The 20,189-nt window shown below is 47.5% G+C and overlaps 1 protein-coding gene across 1 annotated transcript in view; it reads left to right on the top strand.

Moving 5' to 3' along the window:
* Nucleotides 1–767: 767 nt before the first annotated feature.
* WNT5A (Wnt family member 5A) overlaps nucleotides 768–20,189 on the top strand; it is a 28,359-nt gene continuing 8,937 nt past the window's right edge. The window contains exons 1-4 of the mRNA XM_089522577.1: nucleotides 768–850; nucleotides 7,359–7,489; nucleotides 8,947–9,212; nucleotides 13,713–14,005. Of these exons, the coding sequence (XP_089378703.1) occupies nucleotides 7,407–7,489; nucleotides 8,947–9,212; nucleotides 13,713–14,005 (642 nt within the window). The 5' untranslated portion in view covers nucleotides 768–850; nucleotides 7,359–7,406. The remainder of the gene's footprint in view (nucleotides 851–7,358; nucleotides 7,490–8,946; nucleotides 9,213–13,712; nucleotides 14,006–20,189) is intronic.

Below are 20,189 nucleotides of genomic sequence, written 5' to 3' on the forward strand. Positions count from 1 at the left end.
CCCCCTGGAAGCGAGTCCCACTCCGCAGGGGATGGCAGGGCAGAACCCCTCTCGGAAGAAGAAACCTGGCCCAGAACCCCCCCCCCCCAGGTTCCCTCCAAACGGCGGCTCCGTCTCGGCGGGGTCTTTTGGAGGTACTCTTCCCTAAAACCCCCCTCGCTCTCCTCCCAAAGTGCGAGAGGTGGAAACACTGCGCATGCGCACCTGCCGCCAACCAGGGCCTCCCCTCCTTCCCTTCAGACTTCGTCGCCGTCGCCTCCGCAACTTCTCCTTCCACTTGGAGGCAGCCGAGCAAGGAGCACCAGCAGCAGCGGAGAGAGAGAAGGAGGCGAAGCAGGACAAGGAGCAGCAGCAGCAGCAAGAGGAGGAGGAGGAGGAGGAGGAGGAGACCCCCCCCCCGCTGGTGGGGAGCAGCATGTAGAAGAAGAAGAAGAAGAAGAAGAAGAAGAAGAAGGGCCCCAGGGGCATCCCCGGTCTCCTTCCCTCCCCGCCCGGGGCCATGGATCGGGGGCGAGGAGGCCTCAGCCTGGCCATGGGGCGCCCCAGCTCGGGCAGGGACCCAGAGCCCAGGGCGCCCAGGGACAGCCCTTAGCCCCAGGAGGCCCTGGTCGGCGGCAGCCCCCCCCCCCCCGGCGCCCCCTGGGCCGGAGCCAGGCTTGGTCGCGGATGGACCTTCTTCTTCTTGTTGTTGTTGTTGTTCTTGTTGTCGGCGTGGTCCTCCTCTTCTTCCCCGGTTCCCGCCACTGGTCCCTCCTCCGCTGGCCACCTTGGCGCTTGGATTACTCGGCCGCCGAAGCCCCCGACGAGAGAGAGGCGCCCGTGGAGGAGAGCCTTCCCGGCCACGAGGGAGGTGAGTCCCCGAAGGGTCCCTGGGGGAACTTCGGAAAGCGGCTCCCTGGGGGGAGCGGTGTGTGTGTGTGTGTAAGGAGAAGGCCTGGGGGAGGCGTGTGTGCCTAGGACCCGGGAAGGGGAGGGGGAGTCTGGGGGGATGCTTGGGCCTGGCTCTTTCGGGGCCTGGGAGACTTCGGGGGGCTCTCTCTCTCTCTCTTGGGGCCGGAGAGCCTTGTTGGCTTGGCATCCTCACTTGTCTGCTGGATTCCTTACAGTCGCCAAAAGGGTCAGCGAGAGTTCAGTTTCGCCAGGAAGGGAAAGCCTTCTTTTTGGGGCTGTCTGTGCTTTTGGGTCGGAAGCCCGGGAGACCTGTGTAAAAAACATCGATTGAATTTGGGAATAAATCAGGACCCCTTTTCCTCTGCTTCCCTCGCAAAAAGCAAAGGCCATACAAGAAAAGCAGCCCAACACGAGTCGGCCTTGCTTCTTCCTAAACAGCCCTTCTCTCCTCCTTCCACGGAAAGCCCCCAAAGGCACACACACAACCCAGGGGATTGGGGGGATGCCTTGTTCTCGGTCTCCCTCAAACCAAATGCCTCAACAGCCTTTCCAGACCCCCTCTTAGCTCCAACCCTCCCCAGACTATTATTATGATTATTATTATTATTATGATTATTAAACCAAGCCCGGAGAGCAAGAGGCTTGCTCCGGATCACGCGCAAAAAACGTTTCCTTTCCCGTTTTTAGCCGCGCGGTTCTTTTTCGTGTTCAGGCTTCTGTCGGGAAGCGGAGTTGTACCTTTTTGGGGGCCAGGCTTTTTGGCCAGGTTTAAAATGGTTCCTTTCACCCCCGATTTGAGGCCAAGGAGCCTCAGTTTCAGAGGTCTTTGGGACATTTGTATTTGCAAAAGAAAAGAAATAGGACTCGATATCTCGGATTGTGGGAGCCTTTCCTTCCCGCTTTGGGTCTCCAGTGCCGTGTCGGCTGGATCGGATCATGGCAATAAAGGGTGTTTTTTAGGCCCCAAAGGCAGGGATTTGGGGGGGACCGGGGACGAAGAATCCCGTCGCTAGGAAGGAGTCTTTTCTCGGCCCCTTTTGGCGGCGGAGGCTGCCCCCTGTTGGCCGAGAGGCAGAATGGCTCCCCCCCGAAGAGGGCCGCCAGGTTTCTTTTTAGCCGAAGGGGAGGGATTTGGAGTTTTACAAGGGAAAAAAGAAAGAAAGCAAGACCCTCGGGGTGGTCGCTCCCGGGCTGACCAGGCGTCCTCCTTTTTCAGGACCCGTCCTCCATTTCAAGCTTCCATCCAGGAGGAATTCCACAATTGTCCTCTATTTCCAGCATCACTAAGAAGCACGGGCTTAGATTTCTAGCAGCGTTTTGAGCTTTTCCAGGAGGACATGACCTCCGTTTCACCCTTCTGTCCAGGAGGAATTTCAACATGTCCTCCGTTTTGAGGGCGAGCCACAGCTCCTCCTTTTCCAGGACAATTTTCTGTCCAGGAGGATATCCAAAATGACCTCCCTTTGAAGCATGCCTAAGAAGAATGGGTTTATATTTCTAAGAGTGTTTTGAGTTTTTATTTGATCGTTCCCTCCATTTTGCTCAAAGGTCCTCCATTTTGGCGGTGCCTCGTCCTCCTTTGCTGTTAGGACACCTGGTCACACTGGAGGCTCCCTACTTGCACCCTCCCTTGCCATTTCCCCCCAGAGAGGTGACTTGCTTTACATACTCAGAGTGTGTAGGGAGATCTTGTAGCACCTTTGAGACTAACGGAAAGAAAGGAGTTGGCAACCTGAGCTTTAGACAAAGTCTACTTAGATGCAGCATTTGGTGGAAGTAGACTTCAGTCTAGGAAAGCTCATGCTGCCAGTTTCTTTCTTTCCCGTTAGTCTCTGAGGTGCTACAAGATCTCTGTCTACATACTGATTGTACAGACAGCTGGGAGAGGAGAGTTTGCGGAGAGATCTTGTAGCACCTTTGAGACTCACTGAAAGAAAGAAGTTGGCAGCATGAGCTTTCCTAGACTTCGGTCTAATTCATCAGATCCTTTTGGTGGGGAAAAGAAAGCATCAGAAGAAGTAGACCCAAGTCTAGGAAAGCTCATGCTGCCAACTTCTTTCTTTCAGTGAGTCTCAAAGGTGCTACAAGATCTATCCGCATACCCATAGAAAGAGAGATAGTAAGGTTTCTGTTTTCGGAAGATGGTTTCTCTCCTCTCCTAGATCCTGCCCTGGTCGCCTTGTGTTTGGCTCCTGTGCTCTGAAGAGCCTCCAGTGGGAGGAAGATCCACCTGGGAATGCCAAAGTCAGGTCCCCGAGGATGTTATGTGTTGTGATGACAACCGACAAGGGTTTGTGTAACAGACACAACAGACACCGGCGGAGCTGGAGAGGCTCCCCTGTTGTGGCCAGTGCTCTAGCAGATTTCCCCTTGAGACAGAGCTAACCTTGACCTGTTACCTCCCTTCAGTCCCATGGCTTGGCATAGGAGAGTTCCCCAACACACACACACACACACACACACACACCCATGCAAACACGGGAACCTGCGCTTCAGACTCACGGCCAGACACAAAACATGCCAGAACCGAAAGCAGAAAAAGCAATACAACTGAGGAGCGTTTAGTGCCAAAGGCTTCAGTCAGTTAACTTGTTGTCGCCTGCCTTCCAGTCTGTTTCCCATTTATAGCGACCCTATCCTAGGGTTTTCTTGACTTGTTGAGAGGGGGTTTGCCGTTGCCCTCCTCTGAGGCTGAGAGAGTGTGACTTTGCCCACAGGGCAGAGCTCTCTGGCCTCCAGGGCGGTAGTCTCGTGCTCCTCTCACTGGCTCAGTGCTTGCTTAAGCCTCTGGGTCCTGGGAGGGAGCCGCTGCCCTGGGCAAGGAGGAGGTGGCCTCTCTTGAAGGCCAGTTCGGGGCGCCCCACTTGGCTTCTCTTCCTTGATGCTTGTTGTGTGCCTTCACGTCGTTTCGGACTCAGGCGACCCTCTCCTGGGCTTTTCTTGGCAGGTTTTCTCAGAGGGGGATTTGCCATGGCCGTCCTCTGAGCTGAGCCGAGAGAGTGGCATTGGGGGAGTGGGTTTCCGACCCTGGCCTCCGCAGTCCTAGCCCAAGGCTCCTACCCGCCCGCCCGCCTCCCGGCTCCCTCTTCCTTTGCTCACCATCCTCTGACCCCTGAGAGGGTCGCCATCAGTCACAGCAACAGCCCTGTGGGGTAGGCCTGTGCCTCCCGAGAGGTTGAGGCTGAGAGGGGAAGGGGCCCCAGGGGACGCCCTGCCACCCCTCCTCCCCCGAAGCCCTTCACTTGGCCCGGGTCCTCCGCTTCCCACCTTCCCCCTCGCCTCCCCCGGTTCGGCAGCCCTGACTTGCTGGGCTCTCCTCCTCCTCCTCCTCCTTCTCCTTCTTTCTTCTTCTCCTTCCTCCTCCTTTCCTCCTCTTCATCACCTTTCTTTTCTTCTTTCTCCTCCTCTTCTCTTTGTCTTCTTCTTCCTCCTCCTCCTCCTCTCTTCTTCTCATTCCCTTTCTTCTTTCTCCTCCTTCTCCTCTCCTCCTTCTTCTCTTTCCTTCCTTCCTTCCTCCCCTCCCGAGAGAGTGTGTATGTAGTAGAGCGGGGAGGGCTTTCTTTTCCTCCATTCCCCGGAGGGGCTTCCGACTGCCGGGGATCTGAAGCGGGCGCCGTCTGCGGGCCCTGGGGCCTCTCTCCCGGCTCCCTCCCTCCAGGGCTGCCTCGGGGACGGGGGCGAAAGGGGCCCTGATCTCCCCCCCCCCCCGCCTTTACCTGCGCTTAGTGGATGGAGAGGGTTTGGAAAAGAAAGGGATCCTTGAGGTGAGAGCCGTGTGTGCCTTGTGTTGGGGGCCTCCAAGTGGCTTTATCGGGCGGTTTTCTTGGCAAGGTTTGAAGGGGCTTTGCCATCGCCGCCTTCTTCAGAGGCCGAGAGTGTGTGACTGGCCCAAAGTCACCCCGGGGGGAGGGTTCATGACCGAGTAGGGATTTGAAGCCTGGTCTCCAGAGCCATCGTTCGGCGACGCCAGGCTGGCTCTGCGGGGGCCTCTCCTGACCGCCCCCAAATCCAGGCCCCCTCTGAACACGTCTAGCCAGGAGAGGGCCGCCTTAGGGCCGCCTTGAAGGCACACAACGACGACGACCAGGAGGAGGAGGAGGAGGAGGACTTTCCCTGGGCCCCTTTCTTCCGGAGGGCGCTGCCCCCTTTTAGCCCCGGGGGTCGGTTCCCACGGAGAGAAGCCAAATCCTGCGGGAAGGCGGCTTCGGCCCCTGGCAGGGCGGCGGCGGGAGGCAATTCATTCCCGTGGCAAAAGGCAGCCCTGAGTCGGACGACCGGGGTAGGGCTGGGGCAGGGGGACCCGGCGTCCTCCTTTCCCATGCCAACCTTCTGCCCAGGAGGAACCTCGACATGCTCTTCGCTTTGAGCAGGACCCAGCAGCTGGCCTTGACGTTCTTAGGAGCCTTTCCCGCTTTTCTGTTGCCGTGTCCTCCCTTCCCCTCCAATGTCCCACCTCCTTAGTGGCGCCTGGTCCTCTTTCCAGGGTGACCAGAGGTGGTCCCCCTCCCTTTTCCAGGACATGCCCTCCATTTCCACCTTCTGCCCAGGAGCGGTTCCAAAACGCGGCCCAGTGGGAGCAAGGCTGAGAAGCAGGGCTTGATACTTCGAGGAGTGTTTGGGGCATTTAGGTAGGCGCCTCTTCCATTTTTCTCGAGTGTCCTCCATTTCCCAAAGCCTTGTCCTCCTTTGCGATCAGGACAGCCTGGTCACCCCGGGACCGGCTCCTCCTCAGATGAATGAAACCGGAGCCCGGGCGGGGAATCGAGGCCAAGCTGGGGCTCCTGAGGCCGTCGAGGCCGCCGTCGTTTGCTGACCGCGTTACAACGGATTCGGTCCAGTTTAAACCTTGCAAAAGAGCCCAGGAGGGAAGAAAAGCCCCCCGTTCCTGCTCTCTGCGCAGGAGAGACTGTAGCTCCTCTCCCCCGAATTTGGCCGGGGTTTCCGTCTGGCGGGAGGGCCTTTCCCTCCGCCGGGGGTCTGCGCTTAGCCAGGGCCTGGAAGAAGAAGAGCCCAGCCCCTCCGACAGCCGCCGGGCTAAAGGGAACCGGCACCGTCGGGAAAGCCACTTTCTAACCCATGAAGCCCCTTCAGCTACTTTCTAACCCATTGGAACCGACGAGGACCTTCGGCCATCCAGGCATTTCATCCCAAGTAGCCTCGCTCGGGGAAAGCCGTCCAGGTTTTGAGGGTATTTTTTTTTTTTTGGGGGGGGGGGAGGCAGGAACAGAGAGAGACTGAGACGGACTGGAGCTCAACTTGGGGGGCCCTCGGGTCTTCCTCCCCCGTCGCCCCCACGACCCTCGAGGGTCTTACACTGGAGAGACCTTGTAGCCCCTTTGCGACTCACTGAAACCAATTGGCATCATGATGAGCTTTGCTAGGCAGACTTCAGTCTACTTCCTGAGATGCTCTGCTACAAAAGCTCCTGCTGCCAAGTTCTTTCTTGGAGCTACAAGGTCTCTCTGCGGAGTGATTCTGCAGACTACTAACACGGCTGCCTCTTTGAATGGCCAGGGTCTGTTCAGGAGCCCCGCCGGGAAGTGTGTGAAGGTGGAGGCGGCCCGGTTGGCTCTCCTGAACGGATCCTATACCAAGCCCTCGAGGGCCCTGCTGGCGGCGGGGGAAGAAGAGCCCGAGGTCTGGGGCTAGCCAAGCCAGGCGAAAGGCGAGGGCTTGGCTGCTGGATTGCTTCGCTATCGATTCCTCCCCCCGGGAATGGGCTCCATCCTCTTCCCCGGCCCCGGTTGGACGGCGACGGGAGTTGGGAGGCGGAAAGGCGAGCCCCTGCTTCCTCCTGCCTTGGCTTTTCCTTGTGGCCTCTTCCTCTCCGTCCCCTCGGGTCTCCCGGGCCTTTCCGCGCAGAGGGAGGCTCTGCTGGGGAGGCGGCCCGGTCCTTCTCTCAGCCCTCCCCCCCCGAAAGTCCTAAAGCGCCGCTTCTTCGACGGCTGGAAACCCAAGAGCCCCCCGCCCTTTCCCTGCCCCCCCCCAAGGTCTGCGCTTGCTCCCAGCCCCGAGGGCAGGATGTGTGTGGATGCCTATGTGGGGGACCTTCCCAGGAGGGGTCGTGGTCGCCGGGGCTCAGCGGGAGGGAGAGAGGCGGAGATAGAGGGGGAAGCAAGGAATGCCTGTAATTCAGAGCCCAGCATCCCCCCCCCGCGGCGGGTCCTTTCCCTCTGTGGCTCCCTCCCTCCCTCCCTCCCTCCGACACCCCCCGATCCCACGCCTGGTCTGGAGGCTCCGCGGGCTGCGCCTCTCGTCGGGAAGCGGCGAAGGTAGTGGGGCGCTTGCCGTCTTGAGCGGGAGGGGTGTCTGGGTGCCCCTCGGCCCCCCTCCGTCTTCCCTCGGGGAGGGAGGGGAAGGCTCCGGGGGTGGCGGGGCTGAAGGGCCAGGGCTGGGAGATCGCGGGATGGGCCCAAGCCCAAGTCATCCCCTCTCTCTTCTCCTTCTGCTTCCCTCCTCGCCTCCAGAAGTCCCTGGCAGCCCCGGTCCGAGGGGGAGCTTGCTCGACGGGAGCCATGCCTTCTCCCAAGGCCCTCTTCTTGGCCCTGGCCATCTTCGCCTCCCTCATCCAAGTGGTCATAGAAGCCAGCTCCTGGTGGTAAGTTTACTCCTACGACTCTCTTTTGTCCTCCTCCTCCTTCGCTCTCCTTCTGTTGGTTTAAAGTTTAAAAAATACCTGGTCCTCTTCATCGACACCCTAAAAAAACAAGAGCAACACCAACCCAGATGCCCTTTCCACTTAAGGCCAAGGAGGCCCATACTTTGAAAGACCTCAGCCCTCCCTAGACACAGATTCTTGATCCACGGATGAAAATATTCCAAAATTATATTAAACGAGAAAGCGTCTTCTGTTTGTGTTTCAGTTTTAAACGCTGAAAATATCCCAAAAAGGAACAGACGGCAAATAGTAAACCCTGGTTTTGCCATTTCATATAAATGACACTGTTTTACTACAGCATCCATGGCTTTTGGTATCCAGGGGGGGGGGGGGGTCCAGCCACCAAATCCCAGCAGATAACAAAGGCTCCTTGCCCTAGTAAACCCACATTGGACCCATTTTTCCCCTCTTCCTTTGGGTGGGGGTGAGGCAGGGATCTTGGTAACTACTGTTCCTTTATGTAGTCCTTTAAATAATGCTAGTTTGGGATAAAGCAGTAGTACTGTTGGGACAAAATAAAACATGAGCTGATACTGGGGAATGTCCAGCTCATGTTTTAAACAGGTGTAACACCTCCAAGGGACAGGCTTAGACTTTTTTCCTTTTGCAAGAATCAGATCCAGGAGGTTATGCAGTTTTTAAGCCCACTTGGGAGCAAGCCTCTCTAAACACAGCAGGATTTACTTTCGAGCAGCGGTTCTGAATTAGCAAATTTAAACAGTAACAATAGCAACCACCCTAAGGCACATAGGTTGGTCGTAGTATTTATTATCTGAATTCATTTGGGCATGAATCTCAGTTGTGAAGTTAAAGTTTATATCTTTTTCTCTTTATTGAATACAAGAGATTCAGTGCAGTCACACCAAACATGCATCATCCTCATTGAGAGTTTTAGTTATATCCTGCATTTTTCCCATATTGGGACTCAGAATGTTTGGCATAATTCTTCAGTTGTTGATTCTTATTGTCTTTTAAGAACTATGAAGTATATTAGACAAGAAAATGCATTCTGCTTGCATTTCAGTTTTAAAAACTGGGGGCTCATCTTGGGATCCTCACACCCCACTAGGTTTTTTAAAATATCTTCAGGGAGAGTATGAAACTTGAAGCCAGGGAGAGATGGGTAAACATCATTTAGATAGCTGTATGGCTTGATGTGTCTGTCTTGAGCGTAACTTCATGCATGTGGTTTTTGTTAGCTTTTCAACCCTTGAAGAGAAAATGGAAGATTTCTTCTCCTTTAGATTTTGCCCAGTCTTTCCCAGTATATCACTGGAATTTAGTCTCAAGGAAATTTGTTCTGGGACTGAATTCCACGCCAGCAAAACTGAGGCAGCATGTGCGTCCGAATGCTGTTTTTGAGCCTGTCCCCTGTTAAAGTTTCTCTCTTTCCCTAGGTCTCTGGGCATGAACCACATGAATCCTATGAACCCCGTTCAGATGCCTGAGGTGTACATCATTGGAGCCCAGCCGCTGTGTAGCCAGTTAGCAGGTCTCTCACAAGGACAAAAGAAACTCTGCCACTTATATCAGGACCACATGCAGTACATTGGCGAGGGAGCAAAGACGGGGATAAAGGAATGCCAATATCAGTTTCGCCATAGAAGATGGAATTGTAGCACCGTGGATAATAACTCTGTTTTTGGCAGAGTCATGCAGATAGGTAGGAAGTGCCTTGGAGTGTATGTGTGGTACTTACATCATGTTGTGTGCCATGAAAACGTGCCAGGTTTTTTTATAGGCCATTGAAGCCTGTCAAGAAGGGGAAACTAATGCTTTTTCCCAGAGTTGGTTCCTTCTCTGGAAGCAGCACATGTGAGACTGCTGGGATGTGCAAATGGAAGAGCAGCATTCTTGCACTGTCCCAGCGTGGCTTGACATAACTCAGTACCTAAATTGGGATTGAAAGTGGAAATAAAGAGTGATGTTTGGCCAAGGGAAGGACCCTTTCTTCAGGTTAACCAGCCATCATGATTTTTCCATGCAGTCCAGACTTTTCTATATTAACCCAGAAGTAAGCCAGTGCAGTCTGCTCTCTAGTAAATATGTTGAGGATTGCAGCTTAGGTCTCTGTGAAAAGGAAAACAAAACAAAACTTAATTTGTATAAAAGGAGATTTAAATTTAGAAGCAAAATGTATTGGCAGACAGTTTACTTTCAGTGAGAATGCACGTAGATGTTGCGTGCATTTAAATAATTGTTGTTAATTAAAAATGCTTCCTTGTAGCAATCTACAAGCTCCTGTGTGCTGAGACTGTATTTTCTGTCAGTGTACTTTCGGCACTTTCCTTTTGCTGGAGAGCTCACATCAGCACAAATACTGCCCCTGGTTAAATTTTAAAAGGGCTGATTCCTGAAATCCCCTGAGTGCAGGATTGGGCCCAAAGGCATTGTCACTGTAATGATTGATGGATTGTACCCCCATTATAATTATGACATCTGCACATCTACATCTGTACCTCTTTTCCCCCACCATATAATTCATACCTTAAACATAGTAGCATTTCTAAATGCTGAGACCTAAATCTAATTTTAAATCCCTCTTTTGAAACAAGATAGGAAAGGATCGGACTGACTTTTTAAATTAGATTAAACGTAACTTCATTTATGAATTAGAAGGCTTCTGCACTGCTTGAAGGGATGCTGTTAAGCCATATTTACCCTAAAAGTTAATTTTATGTAAAAATAAGCTTTACAAAAATCTCAGATTAAACATTTTCCATGACTTTTTAAAAAATGCACTAAGTGGAAACATTTGTTTTTTTCCCCCCTTTGGAATATATCAGCATTCTCTTACATTCTGAAAAGCAAACAAAACCAGACAAACAGAGCAAGAGGTTCTCTGATGTCTAAGTTGTCGTGGTCTCTTCATGCACAATTTGGAACATACATGGATCCTCATTGGTTTCAGGCCTACCCATAATACCCCTGTATTTATTCTTCCCTCCTCCCTTAACACCCCTGAATTTTCTTGATTTGATTTAAGCTGGGTAAGTGGCCACTTAGATCAACTGAAAATAGAAGTGAGTATAATATGTGTATCCAGCTCTTAAAGATCTTGAAAAGAGTATTCATTGAGAACAAGTGTGTGCTGTCATTTCATGGTTGGGTCCAGCTTCTTTGAATAACCTGCGTGCTTCATTGCTGTTTCTCTTGAATGAGGGAGAAATTCTTGGCTTCACATGCCAGTTTGCTTAAACACTGTCTAGGCTCGCAGTGCTATAAATCCATTGGCAGTACAGTTACTATAGAAAGTGAAGACAGCTGGACCTTGCCATTAGACTCATATGTTTAAGGGCAAGGATGTGCAGCTCTTCAGATTTATTGGACTGCAGTTCCCAGCATTCCTCCCCATTGACTATGTGGGCTAGGACTGATGGGAGTTACATGCAACAACATCTGGAGGACGTCATGATTCCCTCCCATGCTCCAGGAATACTGGGCTGATTTAACATGGAAAAATTATAACTTGATTAATAATGATGATGATAATTATAATAATAATTTTTTACCTGCCTCTACTCATGGATTGAGGTGGGTAACAACAAATCAACAATCAACACCAGTTAAAACCCATTAATTAAAACATACAATATTTTAAAAGGACAAATAAAACATGCACATTTTAAGACAGCTCACTCTTAGATTTCAGCATTTAAATTCACAATTTAAAAATCATCTGGATAAGCATGCCAGAAGAGACTGGCCTTCAGTACAGTTTTAAATTTGGACAGTGTATTGAGCTGTCGAATTTCTCCTGGCAGGTCATTCCACAGTCTAGGGGCAGCTGAAGAAAAAGTCCTCTGGCTGACAGTTGCCAACCTAGTCCTGGCTGACTGGAGTAAATGTCTATATGTTTGAATGTAGCACACTAAATATAATATTTCTGACCACTGCTGTCCAAAATTAAGTAGCTGTAGAATTAAGTTAGTCTGGATAGTTCTAAATGGTCCTCTTCATGGCTGAAATGGCAATTAAGGTATCACTGGGGTAACGAACCATAATCTGTATACGGTATAAATGCTGGCATCAAGTTCTGTGAAAGGTAAATCTAATATTCCAAAATATTGCTGACTGAAATGATTAAACATGCTCCTTCTTGAGTTTGAATGATCCTGGAAAGTTAATTGCATAATGTTAAAGAAGTGTGTGTGTGTCCTCCCTCTACCCAGGGTGGAAATAAAATAGCAAATTTCAACCCAATGACTCACTAAGTGACCAGTGACTGCTGCTTTTATAAAAAAAATCTGTGTCCATCACTGGATTTGCTGGGAAAAATTCTACTGTTCTTGGCTATAATCATGGAATTTCTGCTTCAAGTTGGGAAATCTCTTCAAAGTAAATATTAACAGTGTATCTTATCATATGTTTGAATACCAATGCAAGGCTAGCATCCTGTATATAGTTGAGCCACTTAAATCCTGCATAAATCAGTGGCACTTAAAAAGCTGATCTATGTTCAGGATTATTGCTTCACTTCCCTTTTGAGAAGTGCAAGCAAATCCTTTAAGTTTTCCCCTCAGAATCACTCTTTTTAATGGAAACGAGCGATGTTGAAAATACAAAGCAACAGGATGCTCTCCAGATATATTAACCATGCTGTCTGGGGACAATGGTTGTCATAGTCCAATACATCTGAATAGTCTCGCCATTCAGGCTTTTATGTAAGGCTGATATAGAGGAATCCTGTTTGCATCTAGAATAGGAAGACAATTTGCTAAAGAAACTTTTGCTGGCAGTGAGACTTCTAATAATGTAAAGGTTGACAAGACACTCTTTAAATGTTTGAGGAGTCTTTACCCACTGCCTGAAAAATGCATTTCAGGCTAAACAACCTATTTTCCCTTCCTCTGCAAATAAATGTCTTCCATCTGTTGTTTTTCTTAGAAACAGGTCTATCTTTGTGCTTTTGATTCCAACTACACTGGAAAGGAATATTTAAAAATATGTTTTTGGAGAAGAATGTATATGTGGCATTTTCCTAAATGATACTAAGACATATAGGATAGTAATCTATGTGGAAAAGTGGATTACAGAGTCAAAGCTCTTATGGGTTTCACTGTGAATTATACCTGAATAAGAATTACAGGGTTCTTCCAGGGTTTCACTGTGCAGTGTTAAAGTTAATTCTGCTTTTGTGACAGGACCAAGAACTGTTTTGTCACAGACAGAAAGCACAGCTTTATGAATATTTATTTGGTGGAAGTAAGTGGTGCATTTTGTGAAAATCAGGGGAAAGCATTGTTTGTGATCAGATCTTTTTTGCCAGTGGAAGGCATATTCAGGATTACCTGTGGGCTGTATGAAATTTGGGTCTTGGATAAACAGCTCTTCTTTGACAGAAAAAAGCTCTAAGTTTTTTTAGAAGTCCTGTCTTTTTGAAACAAAGACCATGGGTTTAGAAACTTAAAATTAGTATTAATTTCATTCATTAGTTTGTTTTTGAATACCTGCTGTGTGAAGATGTGGACCACATAGAACTACAGAGCTTCCTTGCTGTCCTGAGACAACTTCCTTTGCTACTGTTTTAGATGACTACAAGGGCTGAATGATTTGGCTAAAATCTGGAGGGAACTGGGATGGATGGCTTGTGGATTTTGTTACACTTCAAAGCAGTGGAACTTGTGTAGCTGAATTAGTTGGGGGCAAATTGGATCCAGGGAACGGATGAAATAAAGTGTTTCCCTTCAGGGTATTCAGTAACAGGCCCACTTGAGCTGCCGCACAGCCTCTTACCATAAAAGTTCCACTAAAAAATCTCTTTCAAGCCTTAGAAATATGGTAAGTTATGTAGAATACATTTCTAAAGTAGGCTTCAGTTATTTTTTTGCATCAACGTGTGGAACTGATATCCAGGCTGGAAGGCATCTCTCCTAAAAGCCATTCTTATGAGATTAATTAGCTTACTAGAGATGTCAAGATGGTGAATTTCTTCTTAAGTAGCTCTTTTCAAAATCTGAGCTTTATCTAATACCAACAAACTTGGTGAAATGTTGTACTGAAGTTTACATCTTTCAGTTTACTTTTTAAAAAGTCAGTTAATCACATTGGGGGGAAATCTCATCATTTAAAGGAAATTTATCTTAGTCTATAAGGAATAATAAATGTATGTACCTGACCATTACACTGAACTTCCCTCTCTCTTCAATATCCTTTCTTGCAGGCAGCCGGGAGACTGCCTTCACTTACGCAGTCAGTGCCGCTGGGGTTGTTAATGCCATGAGCCGTGCCTGCCGAGAGGGGGAGCTTTCTTCCTGTGGTTGCAGCCGGGCTGCCAGACCAAAAGATCTGCCTCGGGACTGGCTATGGGGTGGCTGCGGGGACAACATTGATTATGGATACCGCTTTGCCAAGGAGTTTGTGGATGCTCGTGAACGAGAGAGAATATACCAGAAAGGGTCTTATGAGAGTGCCAGGATCTTAATGAATCTCCATAACAATGAAGCAGGGAGGAGAGTAAGTATCCCCAGAAAGTTTTATTTTTCTACTGCCTCTTATTTCAGCCAAGCCATCTTTGCTGCTGTATTGTTTCCAGGCTCCATTTCACCCCACTAACATTTATTCTCAAACTTGGGTATAATTGTCTTTTGTAAGATCAGTTTTCTTCTAAATTAGCTTTCTTGTAAGAGTTGGAACTGTCATGTGTGAGAGAGTAAGAAAGAGAGAGAAAGACAACAAGAACAGAGCAATACTTCTGTTTAGATAATGAAGGGGAAAATGTTCAGTTTGGAATAAAGAAGAGAAAGAGTAGAAGAAAAAGCTCACCAATACTTGATAGTCCATTGCTTTGATTTCTTTCCTCCACATGGGGCTGAAGGTATACTCCCCCACTCCCTGGTTGTTCTAGTAGAATTGTGCAAGTTACAGTGAATTTTCTGCAGAATAGAATTTTATGAGTTTATATTTCCAACCAATCCAGTTTTCTTTGGAAAGGATGGAAGAATTGCTGTGTTTGATGGAGCAAAATGTTCTTTTGTGGGGGGTGATTTTTGCTCTTCCTTGTAAGGCTGTGAAAAAAAAAACCACCCACCCCTTCTGATATTATTAGAAAACATGCTCTTCTGTGGTGGAAGTTGGTTTTTATGGCTTTTTTAATCTTCAAAATCTTTTAAACGAAGGAGTGTAAACTTCATTTTATTGCTCTGAAGTAGAAGCAGCCAAAGTCATTATTTTCCTAGAATTGACGGTGCCAGGAGTAGTCGACTAGAGAATTTACACTTGTGTTTCAAGGTGAATTAAGATGAAGGATAATTGAAAATTAATAGCATTTAAATGTGAGAAGAAGGCATTTGAAGGCACTGGGAAGGCCAATTTGCTGCAAGACAAAAGAAAAATGACTTTTCACAGTTGCCTACCTTGGCTTTGAGTGGCTCCCACATCACCCCCTTTGAGCTGCCTTCCTACAGTGGTATTTGGCAGAGTTTGGACTTTTCCCCCTCCCTCAAACTCCCTTTCTTTCTCTTTATTTCACACACTTTCACACACCCTTTTTAATGCTGGGTGGAAGTGGCATTGAGCATCCACCTAATGTGTCAGACCCCAGGATTTTTGGGGCCGTGTCAACACTGACTCATGTCTATTTATATAGGGTAAATTATCAAGTTCTCGTTGCCAAGGCTCTACAAAGAGGATATTGCGGTGTTGGGCTGTCCCCCACCCAGAGGTGTTTGGGGGTTTTCTCTTTTGGATGGAGTCACTCAGCCATGCATGGTGTGGGAGGGAGCTGCTTGAACTAAGAGTGGAAAATCTGTATTAGGAGCAGCATATATTTCCAGTAGGATGGAGAAGGCAAAAGAGGGAGTGAAAGGGAGGAAAAATCTGATACAAGTCTAGTATTGCCAAGTTAGTCAACTAATGGGTCAACTGTTATTGATTATTTAAGTTTATTTTTTAAAAAGCAGTTGTTGTTGTGTGCCTTCGAAAGGTTTGCTTCACAGAATTTATTCAGAGGGGGGTTTGTTCTAGCTTTCCTCTGAGGCTGAGAGAGTGTGATTTGGCCGAGGTCACCCAGTATGTTTCCATGGCCAACTGGGAATCTGAACCTTGATTTCCCAGTGTCCTAGTCCAGCAGTCAAACCATTAAAGTCAGTTTGTACAGATCTATAAGTCACATTCTCTCCTCTGAACAAATTTTGCCAAGAAAACCCTGTGATAGGTTTCTTGTAGGGTCTCTGTAAATCAGAAATGACTTGAAGGCACACAACAACAACAACAACAACAACAACAACAACAAGAAGTTTTATAAGGATGAGAGTCAGGGGATTTCATGTGGGCTCAGCTGTTTCTAGTTTCTTTCTTTTCCTGTTTCCTCTATAATGCTCCTGTTCTGTTGTCCCCAGCTCCTCCTTAATGGGGAGAATTGACAGGAAGGAAATCTCCCAGGTTTCCCTTAAAACCAGTGTTCTGCCTAATCCCACAAGCTAGGTGGGCTCAAACACTGGGTGCTTTCTGGCTTGAATGACTTTAAACTAGGCTTCTGATTCTGGTTACTGAACAGAACTGGTCTGGACTCTGGCCACCCACCATGGCATGGGAGATTGGGAGGAGGAGATAACTAGCTGTGAGCTGGGAAGGCAGGGCAGGCGGTGGGAAGGGAAATGCAGTAGCCACCAGTGTTCAAATGCATGGTTGCTGACTGAATTATATCCCCAAAAGCTACAATAACTTCTGCTTGCAAGGCAGCTATCCCTTCAGTATCTTTCCATTTGAATGGTGTTGGCTCTGTCTCTATCCACTGTTATCTTCCAGTGCTGAAAGGTAAATGTGGAAAGAACCTTAAGTTTCATCACAGTTAGCAAAATGATCTCACCAGTTTGGATGCAAATGGCATTTGCATTAACAATAGTGCCTTGTTTGGACTGCAGAGCCAAAAAGGGTTGTCACAAAACAGGAAGTTGAAGACGGTGTTAGATGGTAAGAGTTAATTGTGATTTTTCATAAAATAGGAAGTATAAGATGGCAATGGCTGCATATGGTACTAAACGATATCATTTATTTTATTTAAAGCATTTGTATACTGTAACTGTTCCCAGTGTGGTTCTCACCATTGACAGCACAACTGAAATTAAAGAAATAATAAAATACAAAAATCAATTTTCTAGTTCTAACTAGAGTAGGCTCCATTCAATCAATTGTTGCATGGTGAGTCAACACTTAATGTAAATCCCACTAATTCAGTGGGCGTTTTCTAGCTGGGATTAAAAGTTGGAATTTTTTTAAGGCCAGTATCAATTGAAATGATAGAATCATAGAATCATAGAGTTGGAAGAGACCGCACGGGCCATCCCCCTGCCATGCAGGAAATCCAAATCAAAGCATCCCCAACAGATGGCCATCCAGCCTCTGCTTAAAGACCTCCAAGGAAGGAGACTCCACTACACTCCGAGGAAGTTTGTTCCACTGTCGAACAGCCCTTACTGTCAGGAAGTTCTTCCTAATGTTGAACTGGAATCTCTTTTCCTGTAGCTTGCATCCATTGTTCCGAGTCCTGTTCTCTGGAGCAGCAGAAAACAAGCTTGCTCCCTCCTCAATATGACATCCTTTCAAATATTTAAACAAAGCTGTCATATGACCCCTTAACCTGCTCTTCTCCAGGCTAAACATCCCCAGCTCCCTTACTGGTTCCTCATAGGTCAAGGTTTACAGACCTTTCACCATTTTAGTCGCCCTCCTCTGGAAACGCTCCAGTTTCTCAATGTCCTTTTTGAATTGTGGTGCCCAGAACTGGACACAATATTCCAGGTGGGGCCTGACCAGAACAGAATACAGTGGCACTATTACTTCTCTTGATCTAGACACTATACTTTTATTGATGCAGCCTAAAATTGCATTGGACTTTTTAGCTGCCGCATCACACTGTTGACTCATGTTCAACTTGTGGTCTACTTGGACTCCCAGATCCCTTTCACATGTACTTTCATTCAGCCATGTGTCTCCCATCCTATATCTGTGCATTTCATTTTTCTGCCGTAAGTGCAGTACCTTACATTTCTCTGTGTTGAATTTCATTTTGTTAGCTTTGGCCCAGCTTTCTAGTCTATTCAGATCATTTTGAATATTGATCCTGTCATCTGGAGTATTAGCTATTCCTCCTAATTTGGTGTAATCTGAAAATTTGATAAGTATGCTCCCAATTCTGTCATCCAGGTCATTGATAAAGATGTTGAATAACACTGGGCCCAGGACAGAGCCCTGTGGGACCCCACTGGTCACTTCTCTCCAGGATGAAAAAGAGCCATTGTTGAGCACCCTTTGGGTTCGGCCGGTCAACTGATTACAGATCCATTTAACAGTTACTTTGTCTAGCCCACATTTTACAAGCTTGTTTGCAAGAATATCATGGGAAACCTTGTCAAAGGCCTTACTGAAATCAAGATATACTATATCCACAGCATTCCCTTCATCTACCAAGCTGGTAATTTTATCAAAGAAAGAGATCAGATTTGTCTGGCATGACTTGTGTCTCTGAAACCCGTGTTGACTTTTTGTGATTATGGCATTGCATTCTAGATGTTCACAGACTCTCTGTTTAATGATCTGCTCCAGAATCTTTCTTGGTATTGATGTCAGACTAACTGGACGATAATTGTTGGGATCTTCTTTTCCCCCCTTTTTGAAGATGGGGACAACGTTTGCCCTCCTCCAATCTGCTGGAATTTCTCCTGTTTTCCAGGAGTTTTCAAATATGATTGCCAATGGCTCCGATATTACATTTGCCAGTTCTTTTAGTACCCTTGGATGTAGTTCATCTGGCCCTTGAGACTTAAATTTGTTTAGATTAACAACGTATTCTTCTACTATCTCTTTACTTATTCTGTGCTGAAATTCCCCTATTCTGTCCTCTGCTTCATTATCCTCAGGTTGAGCACCCTTTGCCTTTTCTGAGAAGATTGAGACAAAGAAGGTGTTGAGTAATTCTGCCTTTTCTCTATCTTCTGTTAGCATTTTGCCATCTTCTCCACGCAGTGGCCCTCCCATTTCCTTCTTCTTCCTTTTGCTGCGGACATATCCAAAAAAAGCCCTTTTTATTCTTTTTAACCTCTCTAGAAAGCCTGAGTTCATTCTGCGCTTTAGCTTTTCTGACTTTACCCCTACACATGCCTGCTATTTCTTTGAATTCCTTTTTTGTGATTTCCCCCTTTTTCCATTTCTTATACATGTTCTGTTTCAAACTCAGCTCAGTTGAAAGTTCCTTAGTCATCCATCCTGGTTTCTTGAGACACCTCCCATTTTTCTTTCTCACTGGAACGGTTTGAAATTGTGCCTTCAGTATCTGTCTTTTGAGAAACTCCCATCCAGCCTGAACTCCCTTCCCTTTTAGTATTTCTGACCACGGGATCACCCTCAATACTTCTCTACGTTTACTGAAATCCGCTCTCCTAAAGTCTAGAATGCATGTTTGACTATGCCTGGCTTCTCCTTTCCATTGTATAAGAAACTCCAGGAGAACATGGTCACTTCCATCTAATGATCCCACCACTTGCACCCCATTAACCAAGTCATCCTTGTTGGTTAGGATCAGATCTAAAATAGCTGACCTCCTTGTTGCCTCTTCCACCTTTTGGACCATGAAATAGTCTTCCAGGCAACTGAGGAATTTGCTAGACCTTGAGGATTTTGCTGAGTTTGACTTCCAGCAAATATCAGGGTAGTTGAATTCGCCCATCACTACTACATCTCTCTTTTCTGACTGTGTGGTCATCTGTTCTAGAAAGATATCATCCAATTCCTCAGTCTGACTTGGGGGTCTGTAGTAGACTCCCACCGTAACATCCTTGTTGTTTCCCTCCCCTTTGATTCTTATCCAGATGCTCTCCACCTGGCTTCCATGATTGATGTCCTGGATCTCTTCACTGGTGTAAATATCTCTGACATATAGTGCTATTCCTCCTCCTTTCCTGTTTGGCCTATTTCTCTCAAAAAGGTTATACCCCTCTATTTCCACATTCCAATCATGACACTTATCCCACCAGGTTTCAGTGATGCCTATTATATCATATTTGCTTTGCTGTACTAGGAGTTCAAGTTCATCTTGCTTATTTCCCATGTTCTGTGCATTAGTGTAGAGGCATCACAGACCACGGGTTCCATTTACTTGTTGCTTGTGCAAGTTTATTTGCCTCCCACTGTTGTGTCCTTGCACTTTTTTTTCTTGTTTCCTCTATGTCTGTTTGACTATTTTATCCAGCCCTTTCGCCTTCCTTAATATTGTCTCCCTTCCCCACGGAACTCAGTTTAAAGCCCTCCTGATCAAGTTCTTGAGACTGTTGGCAAAAACATTTCTTCCAACTGGTGTGAGATGCAACCCGTCCGTTGCAAGAAGTCCCTCCTCATGGAACCGCAGCCCATGATCAAAGAATCCAAATCGTTCTTGGTGGCACCATCTGCGAAGCCAGTTGTTCACATCCGCTATTTTCCTCTCCCTTCCTGGACCGTGTCCTTCGACTGGCAGAAGAGACGAGATGACAGCCTGTACATCCATTCCTTTCAGCTTCCTACCAAGCACCTCGTAATCCCATAGTGCAGTCTAAAGTTGCAATCAGCATTTACAAAAATAAGGGAAAAAATAATTCAATGTCATGTAGTCAGGGATTTCTAAATAATGGGAAAGTAGCACAGAAACAACACTATAAATAATAAT

This window comes from Sceloporus occidentalis, unplaced genomic scaffold (assembly GCF_023333645.1).
Source record: "Sceloporus occidentalis isolate IW3139 unplaced genomic scaffold, rSceOcc1.0.p SCAF_1, whole genome shotgun sequence".
Classification (NCBI taxonomy): Eukaryota; Metazoa; Chordata; class Lepidosauria; order Squamata; family Phrynosomatidae; genus Sceloporus; species Sceloporus occidentalis.